The 21,476-nt window shown below is 41.0% G+C and overlaps 2 protein-coding genes across 2 annotated transcripts in view; both read left to right on the top strand.

The window, feature by feature from the left end:
• Positions 1–21,476, top strand: part of LTN1 (listerin E3 ubiquitin protein ligase 1) — a 46,468-nt gene that overhangs the window by 5,487 nt on the left and 19,505 nt on the right. Inside the window, exons 5-18 of the mRNA XM_054577716.1 lie at positions 2,420–2,472; positions 3,149–3,329; positions 3,654–3,827; positions 4,818–5,008; positions 8,105–8,240; positions 9,220–10,026; positions 10,380–10,421; positions 13,109–13,298; positions 13,745–13,984; positions 15,230–15,383; positions 16,138–16,282; positions 16,715–16,901; positions 18,335–18,494; positions 19,267–19,371. Of these exons, the coding sequence (XP_054433691.1) occupies positions 2,420–2,472; positions 3,149–3,329; positions 3,654–3,827; positions 4,818–5,008; positions 8,105–8,240; positions 9,220–10,026; positions 10,380–10,421; positions 13,109–13,298; positions 13,745–13,984; positions 15,230–15,383; positions 16,138–16,282; positions 16,715–16,901; positions 18,335–18,494; positions 19,267–19,371 (2,765 nt within the window). The remainder of the gene's footprint in view (positions 1–2,419; positions 2,473–3,148; positions 3,330–3,653; positions 3,828–4,817; positions 5,009–8,104; positions 8,241–9,219; positions 10,027–10,379; positions 10,422–13,108; positions 13,299–13,744; positions 13,985–15,229; positions 15,384–16,137; positions 16,283–16,714; positions 16,902–18,334; positions 18,495–19,266; positions 19,372–21,476) is intronic.
• LOC129072354 (BTB/POZ domain-containing protein 10-like) lies at positions 5,066–6,885 on the top strand. The gene is given in 5 exon segments (XM_054575843.1): positions 5,066–5,069; positions 5,489–5,988; positions 5,990–6,142; positions 6,144–6,514; positions 6,516–6,885. Coding segments are annotated over 5 exon segments (1,398 nt in total).

The raw sequence follows: 21,476 nt of genomic DNA, 5'->3' as shown, positions 1-21,476 counted from the left end.
TCGATCAGTAAGTTGCCTCTCGTGCGCCCCCAACTGGGAACCTGGCCTGCAGTCCAGGAATGCGCCCCGACCAGGAACCGAACCGACAACCCTTCAGTCCACAGGCTGCAGCTCAGTCTGCAGATCCACGCCAGCCAGGGCTCATGTTACATTTTTACTATAATTAACATGTTGTATTGCATCTTTCTAAGTCATTTAAATTTTCTATCATATTACCTAAAAAATTTAGATATATGCTTTATAATATATCGTCTAAAACAGATCTAAGAGTTCAATCTAAACATATTTTCCTCTATATTTTAATGTTAATACATGTTTACAGCTCTACTTCACTCTTTTTGCTGGCTCTCCGGTGTTCCTTTGTATGGACATACAGCAGTTTAGTTAACTTTTTAAAATACACATTTGTAGTTTTATCCTGATGTTTTTATTACAAAGTTTAGTGGACTTTTTTTGAATAGATCTCTTCATACTTTGTGGGAGTGATAAGTACCAGCACTTTTAGTCACCATTCGTTGGGTCAAAGAATAAGAACATTTAAAATTTTTATAGATATTGGTAAAGTACCCTTCAAATGGCCATACAAATCTGTTCTCCCGTTAACACATACGAAAGTTTCGTCAGCTCTCGGCCAGCACTTTTACCAGACTGGTATCAGCTATAACTTTTGTGCCTTTTGGTTTGTCTGCATCTAGTACTGCTTTCCTCATTTCTTCCCTCCATTGTACTGTTCCTAAGATGTGGGCTGGAAAAACCAGATGACCAACCTTCTTACTATTATGTGAAAAAAATTGAGGAGTGAACTCAAGATTTACAGAGCATGTGCTTGCACGCACTCCTGTCTGTGGAGCTCCTGAGTCTGTCCCTTCCTCCCTGCCTTCCTCTTCCCTGTGAGTCGGCCTTGCTGTGGTTCCCCGTCTCCCTCACGGCCCTGGCCTCCGGGGCTGTCCCCCGCACCTCTCCCACTCTCCCACGCCGTCCCCGTGCCTCCTCGGTTCTCGGTTCTCCCGCTCTTCCCCTTCTCAGGTGTGCCAAGCTTGTCTTTCTGCGGAGAGAATTTGTACCATTACCCATCTTCTCAAAGTTCTGTAACCCAACTACAGGTCAAGAGTCATTGGTTTATTTGACTATCAAGTGGTAACTTATGAAAGTGAAGTGTCATGAGCTTAGACACTAAGAGTTTTAGAAAATGGATTTTGAGACAACCGATCTGGCTCTTCGTAGTTTTTGTTTGTGTGGTTTTTTGTTACTGGCTTTGTTATGGGTGAGTCAGTGATCGTTGAATATGTGGATTTTTTCCTTCATGTCATCTTCCCTTTAGTTGTCCATGTTGCAGTTCACTGCAGATACTGGGTTTCAACTTTCCCAAGTATAAGACCAGCTAGTTAGAGAGGAGTTAGGCAAATGAAGATCAAAATATCAGATTTACAGACTATACGGCACATGTGTTCTAGTTCCCCACTTGGGTCCTCGGTTTTACTCTCTGTGCACAGCATTCTGTGCTGTCTGTAAGTGCATGGGCTCTGGGCAGCACCATGGAATTTCAGTCCCCTCTCCCTCCCATCAGTTAGGTGTGTGACCTTGGGCAGGTGTCTGTACCTCCATGTCCTCATCTGTCATGGCGGGAATTAACTACTTCAGTGAGTCGTGAGGATTAATTTAGGTAAGGTATGAAATGTGCTGGAAGCATTATCTGGCATGTGGAAAAGCTCAATAAACATTAGCTCTTGTTATTGCTGGTAGAGCTGGTACTGCAATAGTGTCTGGCCAGTACTGTACCCCAGAAGGAGGCAGACTTACATTTCAGATGGAGTGGCGGAGCAGAGCACAGCTTTCTTCTCCGCTAGCAAGGAGGAGCTCAAGAGAGGGGAGAGGGCAGCAGAGCCCAATTTCTCCCCCACTTCGCCACTGTGGGCAGGAGGAATGGAGAAGCCAGAGGCCAGGAGTATTTAGGGGACAATTCCTTTTTTTTTAATTGTTTTTAAAGGTTTTATTTATGTTAGAGAGATGGGGGGGTGGGGAGAGAAACATTAGTTGTCTCTCAGATACCTCCAGCCGGGGACCTGGTCCACAACCCAGGCATGTGCCCTGAGCTAGAACCGAACTGTTGACCTTTCGGTCTGCAGGTCGTCACTCCATGAACTGAGCCACACCAGCCGGGGCGGTGGGGCGGGGGGGCAGTTTCTCTTGATGGAAACTGCACTTGTTTGGAGAAGTGCCCTGTCCTTACCCCAGCAGCAGCCAACCTTCGGGGGATGGTGGGGAAAGAAAAATGGGTAAAGTTCAAACCTTTTAGCTTTGCTACTTAATTTAGCTTCTTTTGTTGGGAAGGGGTAAAAGACTTTTAGGGAAGAAGAGGGTTATGCTCTACCCAGCCACCACTGGCAGGAGCCTGAAGGCCTGGGCTTTCCCTCGGCAGGTGCTGCAGGACCATCTGATCAAGGAGACGCCCGACTCACTCAGTGACCCGCAGTAAGTTGTGTCTCTGTACCTCACGTGAGGGTTTGTTTCCCTCGTGGGTCATAACGTGACAGTTTTAATGTGATATTTTTAAAAGGGATGCCATATGTAGAGGTGAAAAGCTTAATATGGTGCTATATGCCACGTGTCATTTTAGGTGCTTCACCTTGCAAGGTGTCCTGCTGTTTAAGTTGCATCATCTGGGAACCACATATTTGGTTGTTTTTCAAAGAGATGCTTTCAGATTTGTCCCACATTCACCTTTTGACGGTCATAGCAGGGACCATTTTAAGGTCTGGTTGAAAACAGTTGAACAACTGTCAGTAGCTCTACTGAAAGAGTAGTGAAACGTCCCCCTTCCTTTTATTATGTTCTAATGAGACCGTTAAGAGGCCCCGGGAGAGGCCGTCTGCGGTGCGGTGACTCCCGTTCCCGAGGCTCCTCTCGCGCTGCTGCCGCCCTCGGCCACGGCTCTCCGTGCGCTTGCACCTGGTAGTGCATGGAAAGTATGTGATTAAAGTTCTGTGATTGTATTTTGAGGGGGCGGGGGTGGCACAGGAAGAATAGATACAGAAATAAAGCAACTCTGGTAGTTGTTTAATGACAAAATATTTAAAATAGAAGTGCCAAATATGTAGTTGGGCTTATATTCAATCCTTATACATATTTCATTTACTTTCACAATAAGAACTGTTCCAGAGGAAGAGAGAGAAGCTAAATTCCATCGGGTTGTAACGTGTTCCTTGTTGGCCTTAAAGAAATTGCTTTGCCTCATACCTGATCACGACCTCAAGTCTCTAGAAGAGAAATTTAAGTCCCTTTTGTCACAGAATAAGTTTTGGAAGTATGGAAAGCACAGTGTACCTCAGGTATCCTAGCCTTCCTTATTTTAAGACATTTCTCTTGATTCCTTTTTTTCCCACCTGATTGTAGTAGTTTATGCTTTATGTGTATTGTTTATGTTTAAAACTCTACAAATACATCTTCGTGGTGGGACTGATTTGCCTCTCATGCCTGAATGTTATTGTACTTCCACTTTTGTATTTAATTGTTTGGACTTCAGATTGAAAGCTGAATTATCATACTCCATTCCTGGCACCTTGACTGAAATTGTTAGCATGTGCAAGGCTGTTCTCATTGAATGTATGTATTTATTTTCCCCCTTTTGTTTCTGCTTTCATTATTTCTCTTAGATCCGCGCTGCTTATTTCGAGTTAGTTTCTGCTTTGTGCCAGCGTATTCCACAGTTGATGAGAGGTGAAGCATCGAGAGTGAGCTCCTCTGTGCTGCTCAGCATCGACGACAGTGACCCCGTGGTGTGCCCCGCCCTCTGGGAGGCTGTGCTGTACACCCTGACGACTGTCGAGGTCGGTGAGGGAGGGACCCTCCCTGCGTCCTGGAGCGCTTGCCCTCGAGCTGCAGTTGGCAGCCGCTTTCATCTCCTGGCACGCGTGACTAGTCACTGAGAACGTGCCGTGTGCGCCCTGGCTGGTGCGGCTCAGTGGACTGAGTGCCGGCCTGGGAACTGAAAGGTGGCCAGTTTGGTTCCCAGTCGGGGCCCAGGCCTGGGTGGTGAGACATGTCCCTGGTTGGGGGCATGTGAGAGGGGACCAACTGGTGTTTGTCTCCCTCTCTTTCTCCCTCCCTTCCCCTCTCTCTGAAAATAAATAAATAAAAGCTTAAAAAAAATTTGCCACGCACCAAAAAATGTATTTTTTTGCTGATATAACAAAAAAATAGGTATTCACACTATTGGCTTCATTCACACTAGATGGCTATTGTTGTGCTGGCTGTTGTCATTTTTAAAATTGACAATCTGAGGGAAAACAGTCAGGTAGTGCGTGTTTTAAATGTTTTTTAACATATTGGTTGAAAATTGCTATCTTAGAGAAAGCCTAGTAGGTTATGCTGTTTAAAACTTAACTGAAAAAATCCTTTCTTGGAAATAAAATACTTAATCCAAAACTTGGTATAAATCTTAAACTGCTGGTAAAATGGCAAAGAGTTTGTACCTACTTTCCATTTAGCCAGTGTCACTTGTCCCTTTGTGGCCCAGAGAGCAAGCGCCTCTGAATCTTGTATTTAGGTTCCATATAGCTGTCCCTTTCAGAAAGCAGCTTTCATGCAAATATTATAAGTTAAATAATTATTTCTGATGGATATTATCCTGGAAGCGTGTGGGATACATGATTGCTATGTGTAATAAATGTCTTGAAATTTCAGAGTTTTAGTTTCTAATGGCAGTGAGAGACGTTAGTCTCTTACTTGGTTTTTATTTTTGAGATCTATGTGTCTTCTCTCCTAATTGGGAAAAGTATACTTATGATCTGTATTATTATAATCTTTTTTCTGGTTAGGACTGTTGGCTTCATGTAAATGCAAAAAAAAGTGTGTTTCCCAAGCTGTCAGCTGTGGTCCGTGAAGGCGGTCGGGGCCTGGCCACTGTCGTGTGCCCTCACCTCCTGCCCTTCATCAGCAGACTCCCTCCGTCCGTCACAGACCCAAAGCTGGGCTTCTTCAAAGACTTCCTCGCCTCTCTGGCTGCCGGGTAAGGAGTTTCAGTGGTTGATCTTTAAAGCAAAAGAGATTTTCCGTGTTTTCACAGATGGGTAGAGTGATGTATACTTAATTTTCTTTCTTATTTAAATTTCCCCAAAACTGTTTTTGCTGTTTGTTAAACACTTTTTAAGTTTTCTGATAATTAAATTGGAATGTTTTCTTGAGTGCTTTCAAGGCTTCAGCTGGTATATAGCAGAAAATGAGGTAAACATGGTATAACCCTTAGGTGACAATGGGCCATTTTTCATTTGAGCCATTTTTTTTTTTTTGTATGTTGATAAGTACAAATGTGTAAATGCAGAAAATGAATCTATAAAGTTTCTAAAAATTCCACAGAGTTAGGGAAATTTAAAGTCACAATTAAAAGTTATTTCAGAAGACCCGGCCTGCAACCTGCCGGGGCGGCTCTGGTAGCCCGAGCCGCCAGAGTGGCCGTCAGCCGAGACACCTCTGGAGGGGTCGAGCTGAGGAGGAAGCAGAGGTGGCGCCGGCCCCGGTTGTTGCCTAGGCTCTCTGTGGACGCTCAGCGGGCACTACAGCACTCCTTCACGTGTTGCTGCAGGAGTTGTTGACCACGCCAGAAGGAGCCTACGTGGTGCTGGTCGGGGACGCGAAAAATCAAGAGACAGACGAAGGTCAAGTGACAGGTCACGAGATTCCTCTCACGAAAGAACGGAGTCTCAGCTCACTCGCTGTATTAGAAATGTTACTTCTCCAACACGACAACACCATGTTGAACGAGAAAAGGATCACAGTTCCTCTCATCCAAGCAGTCCTCGTCCTCAAAAAGCATCTCCAAATGGTTCCAGTAGCAGTGCTGGGAACAGCAGCAGAAACAGTAGTCAGTCAAGTTCAGGTGGTAGCTGTAAGACATCTGGGGAGATGGTGTTTGTGTGTGAAAATGCAAAAGAAGGAGCTTGGAATGTAAGAACGTCAGAACGCGTGACATTAATAGTGGATAACACTAGATTTTTTTGTGGACCCATCCATTCTTACTGCGCAGCCAAATACAGTGTTGGGCAGGACGTTTGGATATGGCAGAGAATATAACTTCACACGTCCCGGTGAAAAAGGAGAGTATGAGGTGGCAGAGGGAATTGGCTCCACTGTATGTCGAGCTATTTATTCTGGATTATTGTAAAACAGGAATAACCCGCTGTCCTGATGGCATATCTATTCCTGAACTGAGAGAAGCATGCGACTATCTTTGTATCTCTTTTGAACATAGTACTATTAAATGTAGAGATCTCAGTGCCCTAATGCATGAGTTATCAAGTGGTGGTGCTCGTAGACAGTTTGAATTTTATCTAGAAGAAATGATTCTGCCTCTCATGATAGCTAGTGCCCAGAGTGGGGAACGAGAATGCCACAGAGTGGTGCTTACGGACAGTGATGTGGTTGATTGGGATGAAGAGGATCCACCCCAGATGGGAGAAGAATATTCACAAATTATTTATAGCACAAAATTATATAGATTTTTCAAGTACATTGAAAACAGATGTGGCCAAATCAGTTTTGAAAGAGAGAGGTCTTAAGATTAGATTGGGAATAGAAGGTTATCCTACCTATAAAGAGAAAATGAAGAGAAGGCCTGGGGGCCGCCCAGAAGTGATTTACAACTACGTCCAAAGACCGTTTGTCCGAATGTCCTGGGAGAAGGAAGAAGGAAAGAGCCGGCATGTGGACTTTCAGTGGGTAAAGAGTAAATCTATCACCAGCCTTGCAGCAGCTGCCGCAGACATTCCCCACGACCAGCTGGTAGTCATGCACCCAACTCCACAAGTGGATGAGCTGGGTAGTGTCCCTGTCCACCCCGCTTCGGGCAACAGTGACCTCGATCCTGATGCACGGAATCCGATGCTGTGATGCTGATAGTCCGCGAAACCGTAGCGTGCTGCTCTTCACAGTGGCGTTGCGCTCTCCTCCTCCTGCGCTGCAAGGCCACTCTCTTCATCGTGAGATGCACATAACGATGTTTAGGATATTGCAGTGTAGCCTTTTTTAAAGAACAAAGGTAGCTGAATGGTTTTTTAAATGAGTACAACTCTAGCATCCTGAGGTTCCAGTTATATAAATGTATTTGTTTACCGGTGGGTTTGTGAAACTGGTTCTTTGTATGGGGGACAGTCCTTTTTCACACATCTAGATCTTTTCAGAAGTGGTGGAAATTGGCAGCTGGGGTACTTTCAGTATAGATTGGTATTTATCACACCTCAGATAAAAGGCAGAATATTACATAGTTGCACTTTATAAATGGTGGTTAAATGGAATTGTTCAAGCCATTTTTATAGTTGTGTGGTGCACAATGTAACTTAAGTGCTTCCTATGAAAGTATTCCTTCAGTAAAATGTGTATAGTTTGCTGCCCATGATGAGCAAAAAATGAGTATGTATCATTGGGCTCATTTGAATGATTAGAAAGAGATTCAATACCCATATCTTAACAGTTCAGTTACCTCCAGCGCCATTTTCACCTTTTTAGAGTGAGTCACATGCAGGAAATGTGAACATCATAGGTGGTTTATTATCCAGCCTGCCTTACCCTTAATCTGTTCACAGATATTTATTTACTAATGACTTTTTTTCTTAGTTACAGGATAGGAAAATGAAGTGTTTGCTCTTCATTTACTAAATGATTGTAAACTGGAGTTTTTCATCAAAATAAAAATTCCATTGTTTTAATGATTCTGATCAGCTTCAAAAAAAAAGTTATTTCAGTCTGTTTGCTGATCTTAATAAATAAAAGATACCCAATTTCATTAAGTTCTTAAATTTTTTTCACACTACTTTTTATTTGGTTAAGTCCTATCTTTAAAATTTGTAGCTGGATTGGTTCATGAATAGAAAATAAATGTGTTATTTTCTGTTGATAGTTTTTAAAAATAAGCTTTTTTTCACAGTTCTTCAAGTTCATATTCTTATCAAGCTGTACTTTTGTTGTTCTTAGTTTTTAGTTTAAGAATTTTATTTTAAAAAGTCCTCTTCTTTTGGTATGATGCCTTTTCCATGACTTTATTTTGGTGTTTCTGAGTTACTTACATTCTTTTTGATAAAAGAGTAAGCCACAGTTATGTATTATTTCTTAGGCTTTCAACAGAGAGAATCAAAACCAGCCTCTCAGAGTGCTCGGCAGTGATATCTGCTTTTTTTGATTGCTTACGTTTTATAATGCAGCAAAACTTAGGTGAGAAAGAGATTGAAGACATGCTCGTCAATGATCAGGTATTTATAGTGTAAAAATCACCAGTGCTTTTCCACACTGACTATAAAGAATCAAATTCATTGTGTCTTGTTGCCATTGTTATTAATTAGCCTTCCTTGTAAGGATTTCATAGTTGCTAGTATATATAATAGTGTAATACTGTGACACCTGAGGACTAGTCTCTGGATGACCAAACCCTGACTGTTTCCAAGTTGAAATGCATAACAATTTAGAAGACGTGGTTTTTGATCTTTTGCATTACCGTCCTTTGCTGTGTACAATGCACACCCCCGTTTGTGCACATTAAACACGGGATTATTATGCCCATGATTACACCCGTGGTATGTAATTGTTACACCCATGTAGAATGCACATCCTTATCTTTCCCTCAAAAGTTTGGGCAGAAAAATAAGCATTATACACGGAAAACTACAGTAAGTTTAAATATGGTAAGTTCTAACACACGTACTTAAGTATTTACTACTTATGAAATACTCAAGCACTGTGTCTTTCTGTGAACAGTTGGGCTCGGCCTTTAGAAGCTGCCGTGAGAGCAGGCTCTGGAATATGGCCCTTGTGGCAGGAAACTCGCCTACGAGCCCTTGTCGCTGTCTCACACAGTCGGCTTCTCTTGTCTTTGTGATTCAAGAAAAGGGTTCTGGAGGCTGTGGGTCCTCTGTGTCTTTCATATTGGCTTAGGGGAAAAAGCAGAAAACTTGATTAACTTTAGAAATGCAGAGAAAAGTATATTATTTGTTAATGACCAATAATCTTGGTCATGTATATCATAAAAATGAAGTAATTCAGGGGAATACAGTGAAATCATTAAGCTCTTTATATGATAGGAAAATAATTTTCAGGTTAACTTTTCAGAGTTCTGGGGGGGAAATCCTTGTTTTTCATGTATTAAATATGAAAATTTATAGTATTATACAACTACCTTGTTTAAATTTTATTTCTTCTGAAAACTGAACTTTTATATTTCCCTTTCTGTTTTAGTTGATTCCTGTGATTGATGCAGTTCTCAGAGACCAAAGGTTGCAGGACGGGCAACTATTTGACTATTTAGCAGAAACTTTAAGTTCTTGGGAAGCCAAAGCAGATTTGGAAAAAGATGTTAAAACTGCTCACAGCTTGGAGAACGTGCTACTGAATTTCTGGGAAAGACTAGCAGAGATCTGTTTTGAGAAAATCAATGAGCCAGAAGCTGATGTTAAGTCTGTTTTGGGTGTATCTAACCTATTGCAGGTCCTTCAAAAGCCGAAGAACTCGTTGAAGTCAAGTAGGAAAAAAGTTGGTAAGGTTAGATTTGCTGATGAGATGCCTGAAAGTAATACAGAGAATGAAAAATGTGTCTTCTCAGGAGAGAACAGTGAGGGCTGTGAAGTGGTGGCTGAGCCTCTTCTCTCCCATAACCGTTCAGACCTCCTGTCTCCACTTCGGACGAAACCTTTGGAAGACTTAGTCTGCAGACTCGCAGAGATGAGCATTAACTTTGTCAATGAACAAAACTCAGAGCAACATCTAAGGTTTCTTTCCACTCTGCTCAGTTCCTTCTCTTCAACCCAAGTATTTAAGATGCTAGTAGGTGATGAAAAGCAGAGTATTGTCAAATCTAAACCTCCTGAAATAGCCAGACTTGTACAAAAACATCCCGCAGTGCAGTTTTTATACCAGAAACTAATCGGTTGGCTAAATGAAGACCAAAGGAAGGACACTGGTTTCTTGGTGGACATTTTGTACAGTGCCCTTCGTTGCTGTGACAACGATAAGGAAAGAAAAGACGTCTTGGATGATCTAACTGAGGTATTACTGTCACATCTCTTTTCAGACTGTACTGGTTTACTCTGGCATCGTGACCGTAGACAAGGAGAAGGAGTCCTGGGGGGAGGCGGCGGGGGGGGGGGCGCACATTTGGATTGTGTCTTGATTACGAATGTCACTTTAAAGATAAGCAATATACTGATTGTGATTTGGGAGGTGTGTGAGACCTCACGGTAGGTGTTCAGTGAGTATGTGATCAGGACAAAAGCGTAGTAACAAAGCGGGGAGTTGGATTAGCTGAAAACGTTTTGTTCTTGTAATGGTTACCCGGTTACTTCATTTACTTGTAAATGTTTACTCTTCCTTCCAGTGATTATTTCTGACTCCTCTTTCAGGTGGATCTGAAGTGGAATTCAGTTCTTCAGGTCATCGAAAAGGTATCTTAGGGATTCTTTTTCTTCTGTTTTTCTTTTCGTGTTTATGGTTGTGGAAAACTTAAAACTACAGTCATAGTGATGCACTGGTATGTGGTCAGACACCTGTGCCAGAGGACTTCCTCATTATGATCACTTCTCATAATTTGGGAAGGCATTTGGTGCTTGCTTTTCTGCAGTGTTTGGCAGGTTAGGAATATCAAGGAAGAATGAACAGGCTATGAAAACCCACTGTTTCTTTCCTAGCAGGTAACAAGGGGAAGATTAAACATTTTATTTTGTTATTTATATATTTTTTCAAATTATAAGGAAAAGTTCGTTTAGAAAGTCGCAGGTGCAGAAGTGAGCCAGCTGGCCCGCATCAGGAAACCAGTCACAGAGGCAGGAGAAGGGCCCTCGGAGCTGAGGAGAGGGAGAGGCCAAGGCATCATGTCTGGCGGGGTGGGGGTGGGGGTGGGGGTGGGGCTGGGGGTGGGGAAGGACAGAGAAGGCGCGGGTGTGCTCCCCAGAGGGAGAGCGTAAACATTTCATTTTTTTAACGAAGGCTACAGGTTTGTACTCTTATCCTCGTCACTTTTTCTTCCATGGAAATGGATTCAGTGGGTCTAGTTTTGACTAGAACACATCAGGAAATGGTTGGTCTGGCTCTGGAATACTACGCAGGCAAATGAAATCTTCCAGCCTTTAATGGCGACCTAACTGAATAAGAAAGTTTATGATGAGAATAATGGAAAGAAAGCAAGGAACATAAAACAATTTGGAAAGTTAAAAAAAATAGCCTAAGTATTCTTCCCTAATGAAGATGTAAATAATATAATTAACAACACATTTCCAACAACGGAAATTTTATGACTACTTAAAATTTTATTTTACCTTTTTTGGATTATTTTTAAGTGTTACACAGATAACTCTTTAACCTACAGGTTTTTTTCTATCTTTTAAAATTATGGCATAAAACACAACCTAAAATTTACCATCTTAATGGTTTCTGAGTGTGTAGTTCAGTCGTGTTCGGGTGCTCACATTACCGTGCAACCAGTTTCCAGAGCTTTTTCATCTTGCAAAACTGAAACTACCAATTAAACAATAACTCCCCATTTCCCCCAGCAGTTTATTTTTTTACGAAAGAAATATACAACATTACTGTTTTTCAATGAGAAATATAATTTATCAGACACATCTTTGCAGTAGTTTACCCAGCACCTTCTCTCCCTATAGGCAGGCTACATAGAAACCACATTCACCGGAAGCTGCCTGACCAGTCTAGAATCAGAGTAAGGGGAGTTAGACGTTTGATAAGAGATTGATCCTTCCATTTCCAGCTGAAAGAGGTGCCTGCCCTGGGGTTTGGATGCATGTGTTTGGGAGACTGGCCTCTACCCGGGGCAGTCTCTGCTTCCCACTCACCCATGAGCGGCTGCCTCCCATCCCTAAAGCTGCTCGGGTTCTTTCTCTAGCTAAAATGTGGCGAAGCTGACCCTCATGTCTTGCCAATCTGAGACATTTTATTCAGAGGATTATTTTCTGGATTTTGTAGGATTCTATAAAATAGATGGGTCTTTTTTTGATAAACTGTATTAGGAAAGCCAGTTTTATAGCCATCTAAACTCTGGTTTTCCTTGTCTTTATGCAACCTCATGCTTTATGAGCAGAGCCCTAAAGCCACCTTTAAAAACAAACCTGGATTTTATATGCAGAAGAGAATCTTAGAGATTTTCTAGGTTAATCTTCATTTTTCAAAGTAGGAAATAGGCCCAGGTTGATCATGAGATTTGTCCGAAGTCATAAAGCCAGAATAATGGTAAAACTTGATCTAAAATAAAAACTATGTTTACCTACAATTTTTTAAGTAAAAGGATAAAGTTTTTCAGGCATCACCTGGTCCATACTTGGGTTGTTTTTGTTTTTTTTCTTTCCTAGATTGCTTTGAAATGAACCAAATTGCAAATTCCTTTCTTCTCAACCCTTAAAACAAAAGAAGCTCTGGGAACATGGATCAGCATGCTTTTGGGGTTGGATTTACAGTTTTTTTCTTGCTTCTCCACCCCATGAAAATAAACTAGTTGCTGTCACATTTTTGGCCCTAGTAACTATTTCAAAGAATTTGTGGGAAGAATAAGTACCATTATTCATATTGAAGTGATTTACCATTATCTATTAATTGTGCTTTAATTCTAATAAAAGTAATGAACAAAAATTGAATATCTGTAGGACATTTTTAAAAAATCTGTCCTCAAAGTACAGCCATTCATTATCGAAAATATCTGCAGTTGATAGCAGGTGTCAAGGAAGCTTTAGACTGTCTCTGCTCTCAAGGAACTTAGAGTCTCATTGGACACAAGACACACGCAGATGAAACATTTAAATAATAATACAATCCAGTAAGTGCTTTAGAAATTCAGAGAAAATCAGTGATGAGAGGATGGAGGGGAGACCTCAAAAAGCAGGTGGGATTTGTAGTAATTCTCGAAAAATGGATGGGACTTGGGGAAGTGGTTGGGAAGATGTAAGAGCAAAGCAAGGGGTCTAGTAAGCGAGGCTTTGCGGGGACCTCAACGCTGGGGAGGAGATGAGGGAGGAGGGGGGCCACGGGAGGAGCTCAGGGAGGCTCAGGGATCAGGAAGTAAGACTCCAGGCAGATAGATATTGTGGTCTTTCTTCTCATTGTTGCTTTAATTGTATGGTTTTAGGCATGTTCTAGTCCAGAGAAACATGCTTTAGTCATTTCTTGGCTGAAAGGAGACATCCTCGGAGAGAAATTGGTAACCTTGGCAGATCATCTGTGCAACAAAGACTTGGAATCCACAGTAACTTCTGAACCTAACTTCTCAGAAAGATGGACTCTTTTAAGCTTGGTATTATCACAACATGTTAAAAATGGTAGGCAAAAACATGACTTTTGTTTTTCAGTGAGGAATAACCCTATCACTTTTGGGGGGATTTCATGCTGCTGAGTTTGCATATTACTTGTTGAGAATACACGACATAATTTACTAAAATACCTTAAATTTTAGGTACCCTAACTGTTTATTATCTTGGTAGCATGACATGGATGACATTTAATATTTTGGTTTTTATTATAAAGGGTTTTGAATTTTGCAAAGTTCTTTGCCCTAATTTTGTAGAGCATAGCTTTTTAAGTTTAAATCAAAACTGCTATTTTTTACATGAGGCCTCTTTTTGTGAGAACAGATTCATTTGTTGATATGATTTTCTTTTGTCTAATACAAGCACCTTTTTTTAATAAACACAAAGACTCAAGTTGTAAGGTAATGAAAATTATGCTGTTAACATTTTTATTTTTTGTCTGTGGTTTTTTCCTCTAGATTACTTGATTGGAGAAGTTTATGTTGAAAGAATTATTGTTAAACTTCATGAAACTTTATCCAAAGCAAAGAAATTGTCAGAAGCTGAAAATAATGACTCTTCAGTGTGTTTTGTCTGTGATGTGGTCTATGACTATTTCAGCTCAGCAAAAGGATGCTTGCTTATGCCATCATCTGAAGATTTATTATTAACTCTCTTTCAGTTATGTGTTCAGAGCAAAGAAAAAACACATTTGCCAGGTAATAGCCTACTGCTCAAATGTTTTGCTGGGAATCTCCGGCTCTGACCTTCATAGTGTAAGTGCCAAGGCTTTATTAATTGAATCATATAATGTGTTTGAAAGTTGAAACCATTTTGAGTAAAGGACTCAAATCTTAAAACACTTTCAACTTTAACAAAACCAAGTTAAAGATGTATGTAGACATTATGTCTGAAGTTCTTACTGGATATCAAAGGAATAGTTTTGGAAGGCGTCGTATCTTACCTTTTTCCTTCTTTTAAATAGTTAAGAACATTTAATCTCAGTCTACATCAAAATGAAATCGAGATTGCCTTTTTAAGGACTATATTCTTGCCTTGTGTATTGACTTAGAATTACTTACGAAAGAAATATTTTTAAAAATACTGTTGTTGGAGAGCGTTCCTCTCCAGCACTTGCTTTAGTACTAGCTTTTCTATTTGGAAAAGGCATGCTTATTGGGTTGGCTAAAAAGGCCAAAAAAGAAGACACATTTTTTTGTTTTCACCAGTGACTTTATTGATTTGGATATTTTGAGTAGGTCAGCTATCTCCTGTGTGGTATAATGTTGATTCTCAATTAATGTCTTAATTTGATTGCTATCAACTTCAACTGGTCTGCCTGACCATGGAGCATCATCTAGTGAGAAACCTCCAGCACGAAACTTCACAATCCACTTTTGACACGTTCGATCAGTCACAACACCTTCTCCATACTCTGCACTAATCATTTTTTTGCATTTCAGGTGCGTTTTTATCTTTCTTGAAATAATAAAGCATACTATGCCAAAAATACTGCATATCTTCTTCCATGATAAATATTAAAATGGCTGCACAAATATTCACCCGTTTTGATGTCTTTTTTTAAATGCACACTGGTAGGACAACTGTCGCAATACAGTCTAACAAAATTGTTTGGAATGAAGTTAAAAACAACTAAGCACTACTAGAGCCATCTTAAGGAAAAAACAAATGAACTTTTTGACCAACCCAATATTTTTTGCATCTCCAAAAGGACAACTTTAATTTTACCATTTTTACTTTATGTGGCATGAGCTAGCTTGTATTATTGCATACTTATGACATAATTAGTTTGTTTGATGATTTAATACTAATAGTAATTTTTGTCTTCTTTTTGAATGTTACCTTTAATAATCTGAGCCCGGCAATGAGTTCTTTTAGACATTTTGTAATGATTATAATTACTGCAGTGGAATTACAAATTACTGTTGACATCTTGATTTTAGACTTTCTTATCTGTAAACTGAAAAATACTTGGCTCTCTGGTTTGAATGTATTGGTTCATCAAACTGGCCGCAGAGGTCCCCAGAGTGCCTTCCTGCACTTGTCTGCTCTGTGGCTGAAGAACCAGGTCCAGGCTTCATCTTTGGACATCCAAAGGTAACCATTTTTGTGCCCAGTTATACAGCATTTCTTAATACTTGTTCACTGTCCTTAAATCTTTAATGTGAGTGCCTGTGAAAAATGACTTGTTATATAAGAAATTGATAGGACTCCTAAGAGAATTTTTCCAAAAGAATTTGCCTTAAAGTCAGTGAATTGAAGAACAACTGTCAGGGCAGACCTGCCTCACTCCTGATTCACAGTGACGGGCTGCAGACGCTGTCCTGTGTCTCACCTGGTGTGGCTCACAACCATTATTTCTCCTGGTCGGCTCACACAGCGATTGTTCTGTTTTGGTTATCTTTTGGGGTCTGACAGCCACTGTTTTAAGGTATTTGAATTGCAAATACGTTTCTCATCGCACACTTCAATCCATATTTAAAAGTGAAAACTGAGCAGATGCATCCAGAGGCTTTGGGGTTGAGTCTCGTCTGTTTCTGATCACTGTGCTCTTTTCATGGACTGTGGGAGTGCATTTCAGAAATAATCTGATCAGGAATGGGTCAGACCCCCTTCACGCTGAGGTGGAAGAAGCACTCTCTTTTCAAATTGTAAATGTGGGATTAAATCCTGAGAGTGACCGTGTGTGTGGTTGGGGTGGATGGCGACATAGCAAAGCCACTCATCGTTACTTTGTTTGCCTTTTTGTTCAGGGAAGCTGTTATCTACCACAAGGCATTCAGTTTGTGCCAGGGCATTCACGTTTTTCATGGCGTAACTATAATAGTCACATTCTTTGTGTTATTTTTAGTCTTCACAGCCTCTTGTCTACTGTGGATGATTTGCTCAATAAGCTTGGAGAGAGTGAAGACACTTCCCTCCTGGGAGATTACATTGCAAGTGTCATGCCAAGCAGCAGCGAGTGGGGGATGATGAGACAGTCTCTCCCTGTGCAGGTATGTTTGAGGTTGAGGAGTGTGTATTTCACTCTTATGTTTGTATGTAATGGAAGCTTACATATTTTTATTTATTTCTGGTGAAGAAAAACAAGTAAATGAAGTAAGTATCTCGCTTTGCCCTTATGCCTCTGAATGCTTATATATCGTGTGTTTGCTGTTTGCAAGACCCCGATTGACACCAGCAGTAGCTGTGGTGCAAGGTGATGTCCGCAGGTGTCTGCAAGGAATGTGCATGTGAGAATATCTTATGGTAGAGACCAAGCTTTAGGCTTCTGTGACTGTATTTTTATATTGATAATGAGCTCATTTTTAAAAATTTAGTAACAACTTGAAGATGTCCTAGTAACTATTTTTGTTCCCTGTCTTAGTTGTATAGTTGGTGGTAAATAGAATATCTAATGATATTGTATATAATTTGTCTTTCTACAGTGGTTGCATAGACCTCTTTTAGAAGGAAGACTGAGTTTGAATTATGAGTGTTTCAAAACAGATTTTAAAGAACAAGATACAAAGAAACTTCCTAGTCATTTGTGTACTTCGGCATTATTGAGCAAAATGATATTAGTGGCCCTGAAGAAGGAGATAGTCCTAGAAAATAATGAGCTTGAGAACATAAGTAAGTATACCTGAGCATCCAGACGTAATATGAATATGAATTTTGAAAGAATTTTGAAATACTTTTGGTTATACCACAGTTTAACTCTTTATAGAATCAAGAATCTGCTGCTCCTATTTACTATTTTAGTGATGAGAAACTTGAGGTTTCTTAAGTGATGAATGTTAAATTGCAAATCAGATGGAAACATACTGAAATCTTGCTATAATCTTGTTAGGTTACAGCAGAATGTGGTATAAGATCACTTACTCAAACTGGCATGACATCAGTGTAAGTGGGTCCTGTGTCGCATAACCATGAGCACACTGTGCAGGGAGTCTGGTGTGTAATCAAGAAGTCTGAATTTTTAGTTAATGTGTGAGCCACTGGACCTCTGTCTTCCTGGCAAGTGGAGGTTGAAATAGTGTAGAACTACAGGTGGCATGCGAGCGGGGCAGATGGCACTGGAAATCGAGGGTTTGCTCAGTTCCCCTGTCGGCCTCGTGTGCAAGCCCTCAGCGGCGACCATTCCCGGGGCCGGGGGCAGTTCCTGCGAGGAAGGTGGGGCCTGTGGTTGGCCAGCTGCAGGTGCTGTTCAGGGCGAGGCGAGGAGCCCCCGGCTACGCGGTTGCCAGAGTGACTGTCCAAAAGCCAGCCTGGACGGTAGTGTCATTTCTGCAATGATGTACTTTTGTTAATTGTATTACTAATTCCAAACTGACAACGTTGTGTAATCTTCTCATCAATCCTATCAAGTTAGATATTACTGTTTTTCTCATTGTGACTTGCTTAGAATTATTTAGCTTGTAAAGGGTAGGATTAGGTTTTAAACAAGATCTCAGTCTTCTGGCTTCAAAATCCAAAACCATACATGAATTTGTAAAAGAGATTTGTGACTAAATGTATGTTAAAAGCCTGTGACATGCCAGGCTTATGAAAGACACTTGGTCCTTAAATTCCTAAGAGGCAGGCAGTCATGTCCTCACGGGTGGCTCTCGGTGAAGCTCATTGGAAGACAGACGGTCTGCATGGGGCCCACGCCCTGTTCAGGGTCCCCTGCCGCCCTCTGTTCCCTACCACGCTGGCTGGAGCGTCTCCCCTCAGGGCTCATCTCAGGCCTCGCATCCCTTAGTGGTTTATCCCGTGTGCAGCTTCTTACCGCTGTGGCAAACATGGTAGGAAGAGTCTTCCCGCATCTCTGGCAGTTAAGGTCCCTGTCCCATTCATAACTAATCAGACAAGGAACCAAGTAAGAGTTGGTGAAGGAGTGGTATTCTGTGTCAGACAGATGTTCTCAGTTTTCAGTATCTTGAAAGTCTCAGAGCAGGTTTGGAAGTCAGTTCACAGATGCTTTGAGACTAGCAGACACGGCCGCGTCAGAGACTGGGGCAGAGGCAGGAGGGGGCTAGGAGGCTGTCACCGTGCGCCCTCGCTAACATGCGCCCTCCTCTCAGCCGCAGAGCTGCTCTATTCCCTGCAGTGGTGTGAAGAAGTGGACAACCGGCCCACTGTCCTGACTGGATTTTGTGAAATGCTTGAAAAAATGAGTATTACATATGATAACCTATATGGACTTGGTAATACTGCTGGCCTTTTGCACCTGCTATTTAACAGGTAAAAATACCTTTCAATTTTCATTTTTAAATGACTATTTTACTACTTTATGGCATTGTTTATATAGAATATAAGCCCTCTCTATGCTCATTTTTTCAGAGGGTTGCTGTAAATCCAAATTCTTAATAAATACTTTGTGGATACTAAGTACTTTATTTATTTATTTTTTTCCTGGGGGGATACCTGGACTTTGTGTTGTTAAACTTATAAACACGTTCAAGGGGCAGATGATGAAAGGGACAGAGCCCGCAGACACAGTTTTGACGCGTCATCTGTGACCCGCTCTCCCACTCCTGTGAAACGCAGTCTGTGTCCTGCACGTTGTCACAGCTGCATCCTGCCGTGAGAGCCACAGACCCTCTCCCTAGACGAGGAAGTGGGTATGAGAACCAGCCACCGTGAAGGTGATCACAGGTAGAGGTTCTGCAGGTGAACTAACTGGGCGGAACTGCTTTCTCTTAGGAGCTTCCAGGGTCTGGGCCCGGCTGGACAAGTCTTTCTCGGCAGCCCCGCTGCAGCCGGCAGCCGCCTGAGCTGCCTCAGCCCCAGCCCCTTGGCCGCGGTCAGCCGAGGCCGCCGCCTGTGGCTTCAGGCTTCATCCTGAAGCTCAGGGCTGTTGTGTGCCCGGTCCTCCCAGTCCTGGGGGCAGAAGTCCTATGTGAGGTGGCACCCTCACAGGGCAACAGATTCAACTCTGTTCCAGGAATGTAGGGAAACAGGTTTTAGAAATTGTAGGTACAGTTTCAAAATGGATTTTTTCTTCCTTTTTTAGATCCATGGAACATGGCACTCTATGGTCTCTTACTATTGCTAAATTGATCTTTTCCCGAAGCATTTCATCTGATGAAGTAAAACAGCATTATAAGAGAAAAGAAAGGTATAATTAGTTAAATTTTTCACTTTGTAATTTATTGTATTTGGTCACCTTGGCAACCTCCAACTAACCAACAGTCTCTAATGAATCGAGAAAACAAGGCCTAGGCGATGAAATTTAGGTAAAGGAAATGAGAATTAAAGACTGAAAACAATTTGAGTTGTTTTAGGTTTGGAACATACCTTTTTTGAATAAGCATTCTTAACTTTATAACATTTTGGTGTGGTTCATACTGGTTTTAGACAAGTAGCATTTTATAAACTTGTTCTCTTTTCCCCAAAAGTCTCCCTCTGGTGCATATCTTTCTATTATTTTCCATCTCTGACATCGTTCATCATGTTAGTTGTTCTTTGGAAAGTTCCTTACTCTTCTCTTCATAGGGGTCATCCTATTGAAGTGTGTTCTAGAAATGCAGTAAATGTGTTCTTAAGACAAAGAAATACACTACAATTAGACCGAGAAGAGACCTGCTGGGGTTTGTCATGCTGGAGAAGCTGAGCATTCAAAGTCAACACTCAGCTGAAATTCACCAGGAGGCATTTTAAATTTATTGATTTACCAAGAAACATTCAAGAATGATACGTTTATGTTCTGGCACAGTAGAATTGTAAACTAAAGTTTGATTTTTTAAAAATCTTATTTAAAACTTAAAAAAATTTTTTTTTGAGATAAGGATTCACATGCAAATATAAGAAATAATACAGAAAGTCTCCATGTGTCCTGCGTTCAGTTTCCCCACCGGCACCATTTGGCACAATTTCAGCACAATATCACATCCAGAAAATGACCTTGATACAATGTATTGGCCTGGTGTACCTGCGGTCATTTGTGCGTGTGCGTGTGTTCCCTGTAGACTCCACGGGACCCCCAGCCAGCACGGTCTTAGGGTTGAGAACAGCCTTGATCCTAAGCTTCGCTTGTGCTACGTTTCACACCCACAGCCACCTCCCTCCACCCCGTGTCCTCATCTCTGGCCACCCAGTCATCTGCTCTCCCGCTGTAGGTGCCTCACCCGGGAATGTGCTGTCAGTGACATCATCCACTGTATGATATTTTGATATTAGCTGTTCTGTTCATCATAATTTAAAATTTTTTTGATTATAAAATTAATGGAGACTTAACTCAAGAACTATTTAATCACTGCTGAGGTGGATATATACTTGACATGCAAAAATCAGTAACTTTCTTATCAGTAAGAATAAATTAAAAATTGTCACAGGAAAAAAGATTTCATTGCAAATGACAAGACTATAAATACATACAAATTAATTAATAAAAATTATAATTGTAAAACTTAAAAAAGATTAGGAAAGAAGATAGGAAGATAAATCATACAAATGGTCTTATCAACCTGTAATTTAACTGCAATCCCAATAAAAATTTCAACAACATCTTTTGAAAAAGTTGACATGCTGTTCTAAACATCAAATGCCTTTGAAGGAAAAATGCTTAAGAATGGCTAGGAAATTTCTGAAAGAGAAAAGTGAAAAGAACTTGCTCAGCCAGTCATTAAACTCCATGGAAATGGTGAATAAACAAACCAGTGGAGCATAGTCTCGAGCCCAGAGACCAATCCACACAGACGTAAGGGTTTAATTTTCAATACTGGTGACCTTCAAATCAGTGGAAAGAGAATCAGTAATAAATGATGTTAGGAAAACTAGGTATATGTTTATAAAATATAGCAAGACCTGTTCCTGATATTACACCTAAACATAAAGTCCAGGTGAAAGCTAAATGTAAAGAATAGACCTGTGAAGTTTTAGGGGATTAAGGGACCGGATTGTCTTGCATGGAGAAGATCTTAAGCAAAACACAAAACCCAGAATTCATTGAAGAAGTGATAGATATTTGATAATGTAAAAATGATAGCTTCTAGCAACCTAATTGTCCATCAACACAAACAGACAAAAAATATGGTACATATGTACTGTGGAACATCCCTCAGCCTTAAAAAGAAGAGGCACCGGCCACCACACACATGAACCCTGAGGACGTTATGCTGAGTGAAACCAACTAGTCACAAAGAGGCGAAGACTAGACGGTCCCACTGGTTTGAGGGACCCAGCTTAATCAGAGTCGTAGAGACAGACAGTAGAAGGGGCTGG

This window comes from Pteronotus mesoamericanus, unplaced genomic scaffold, assembly GCF_021234165.1.
Source record: "Pteronotus mesoamericanus isolate MK-2021 breed Mesoamerican mustached bat unplaced genomic scaffold, CSHL_Meso_final contig_116, whole genome shotgun sequence".
NCBI lineage: Eukaryota > Metazoa > Chordata > Mammalia > Chiroptera > Mormoopidae > Pteronotus > Pteronotus mesoamericanus.
Note: the sequence above shows the minus strand (reverse complement) of the source record. Positions and strands in the feature narration are given on the sequence as shown.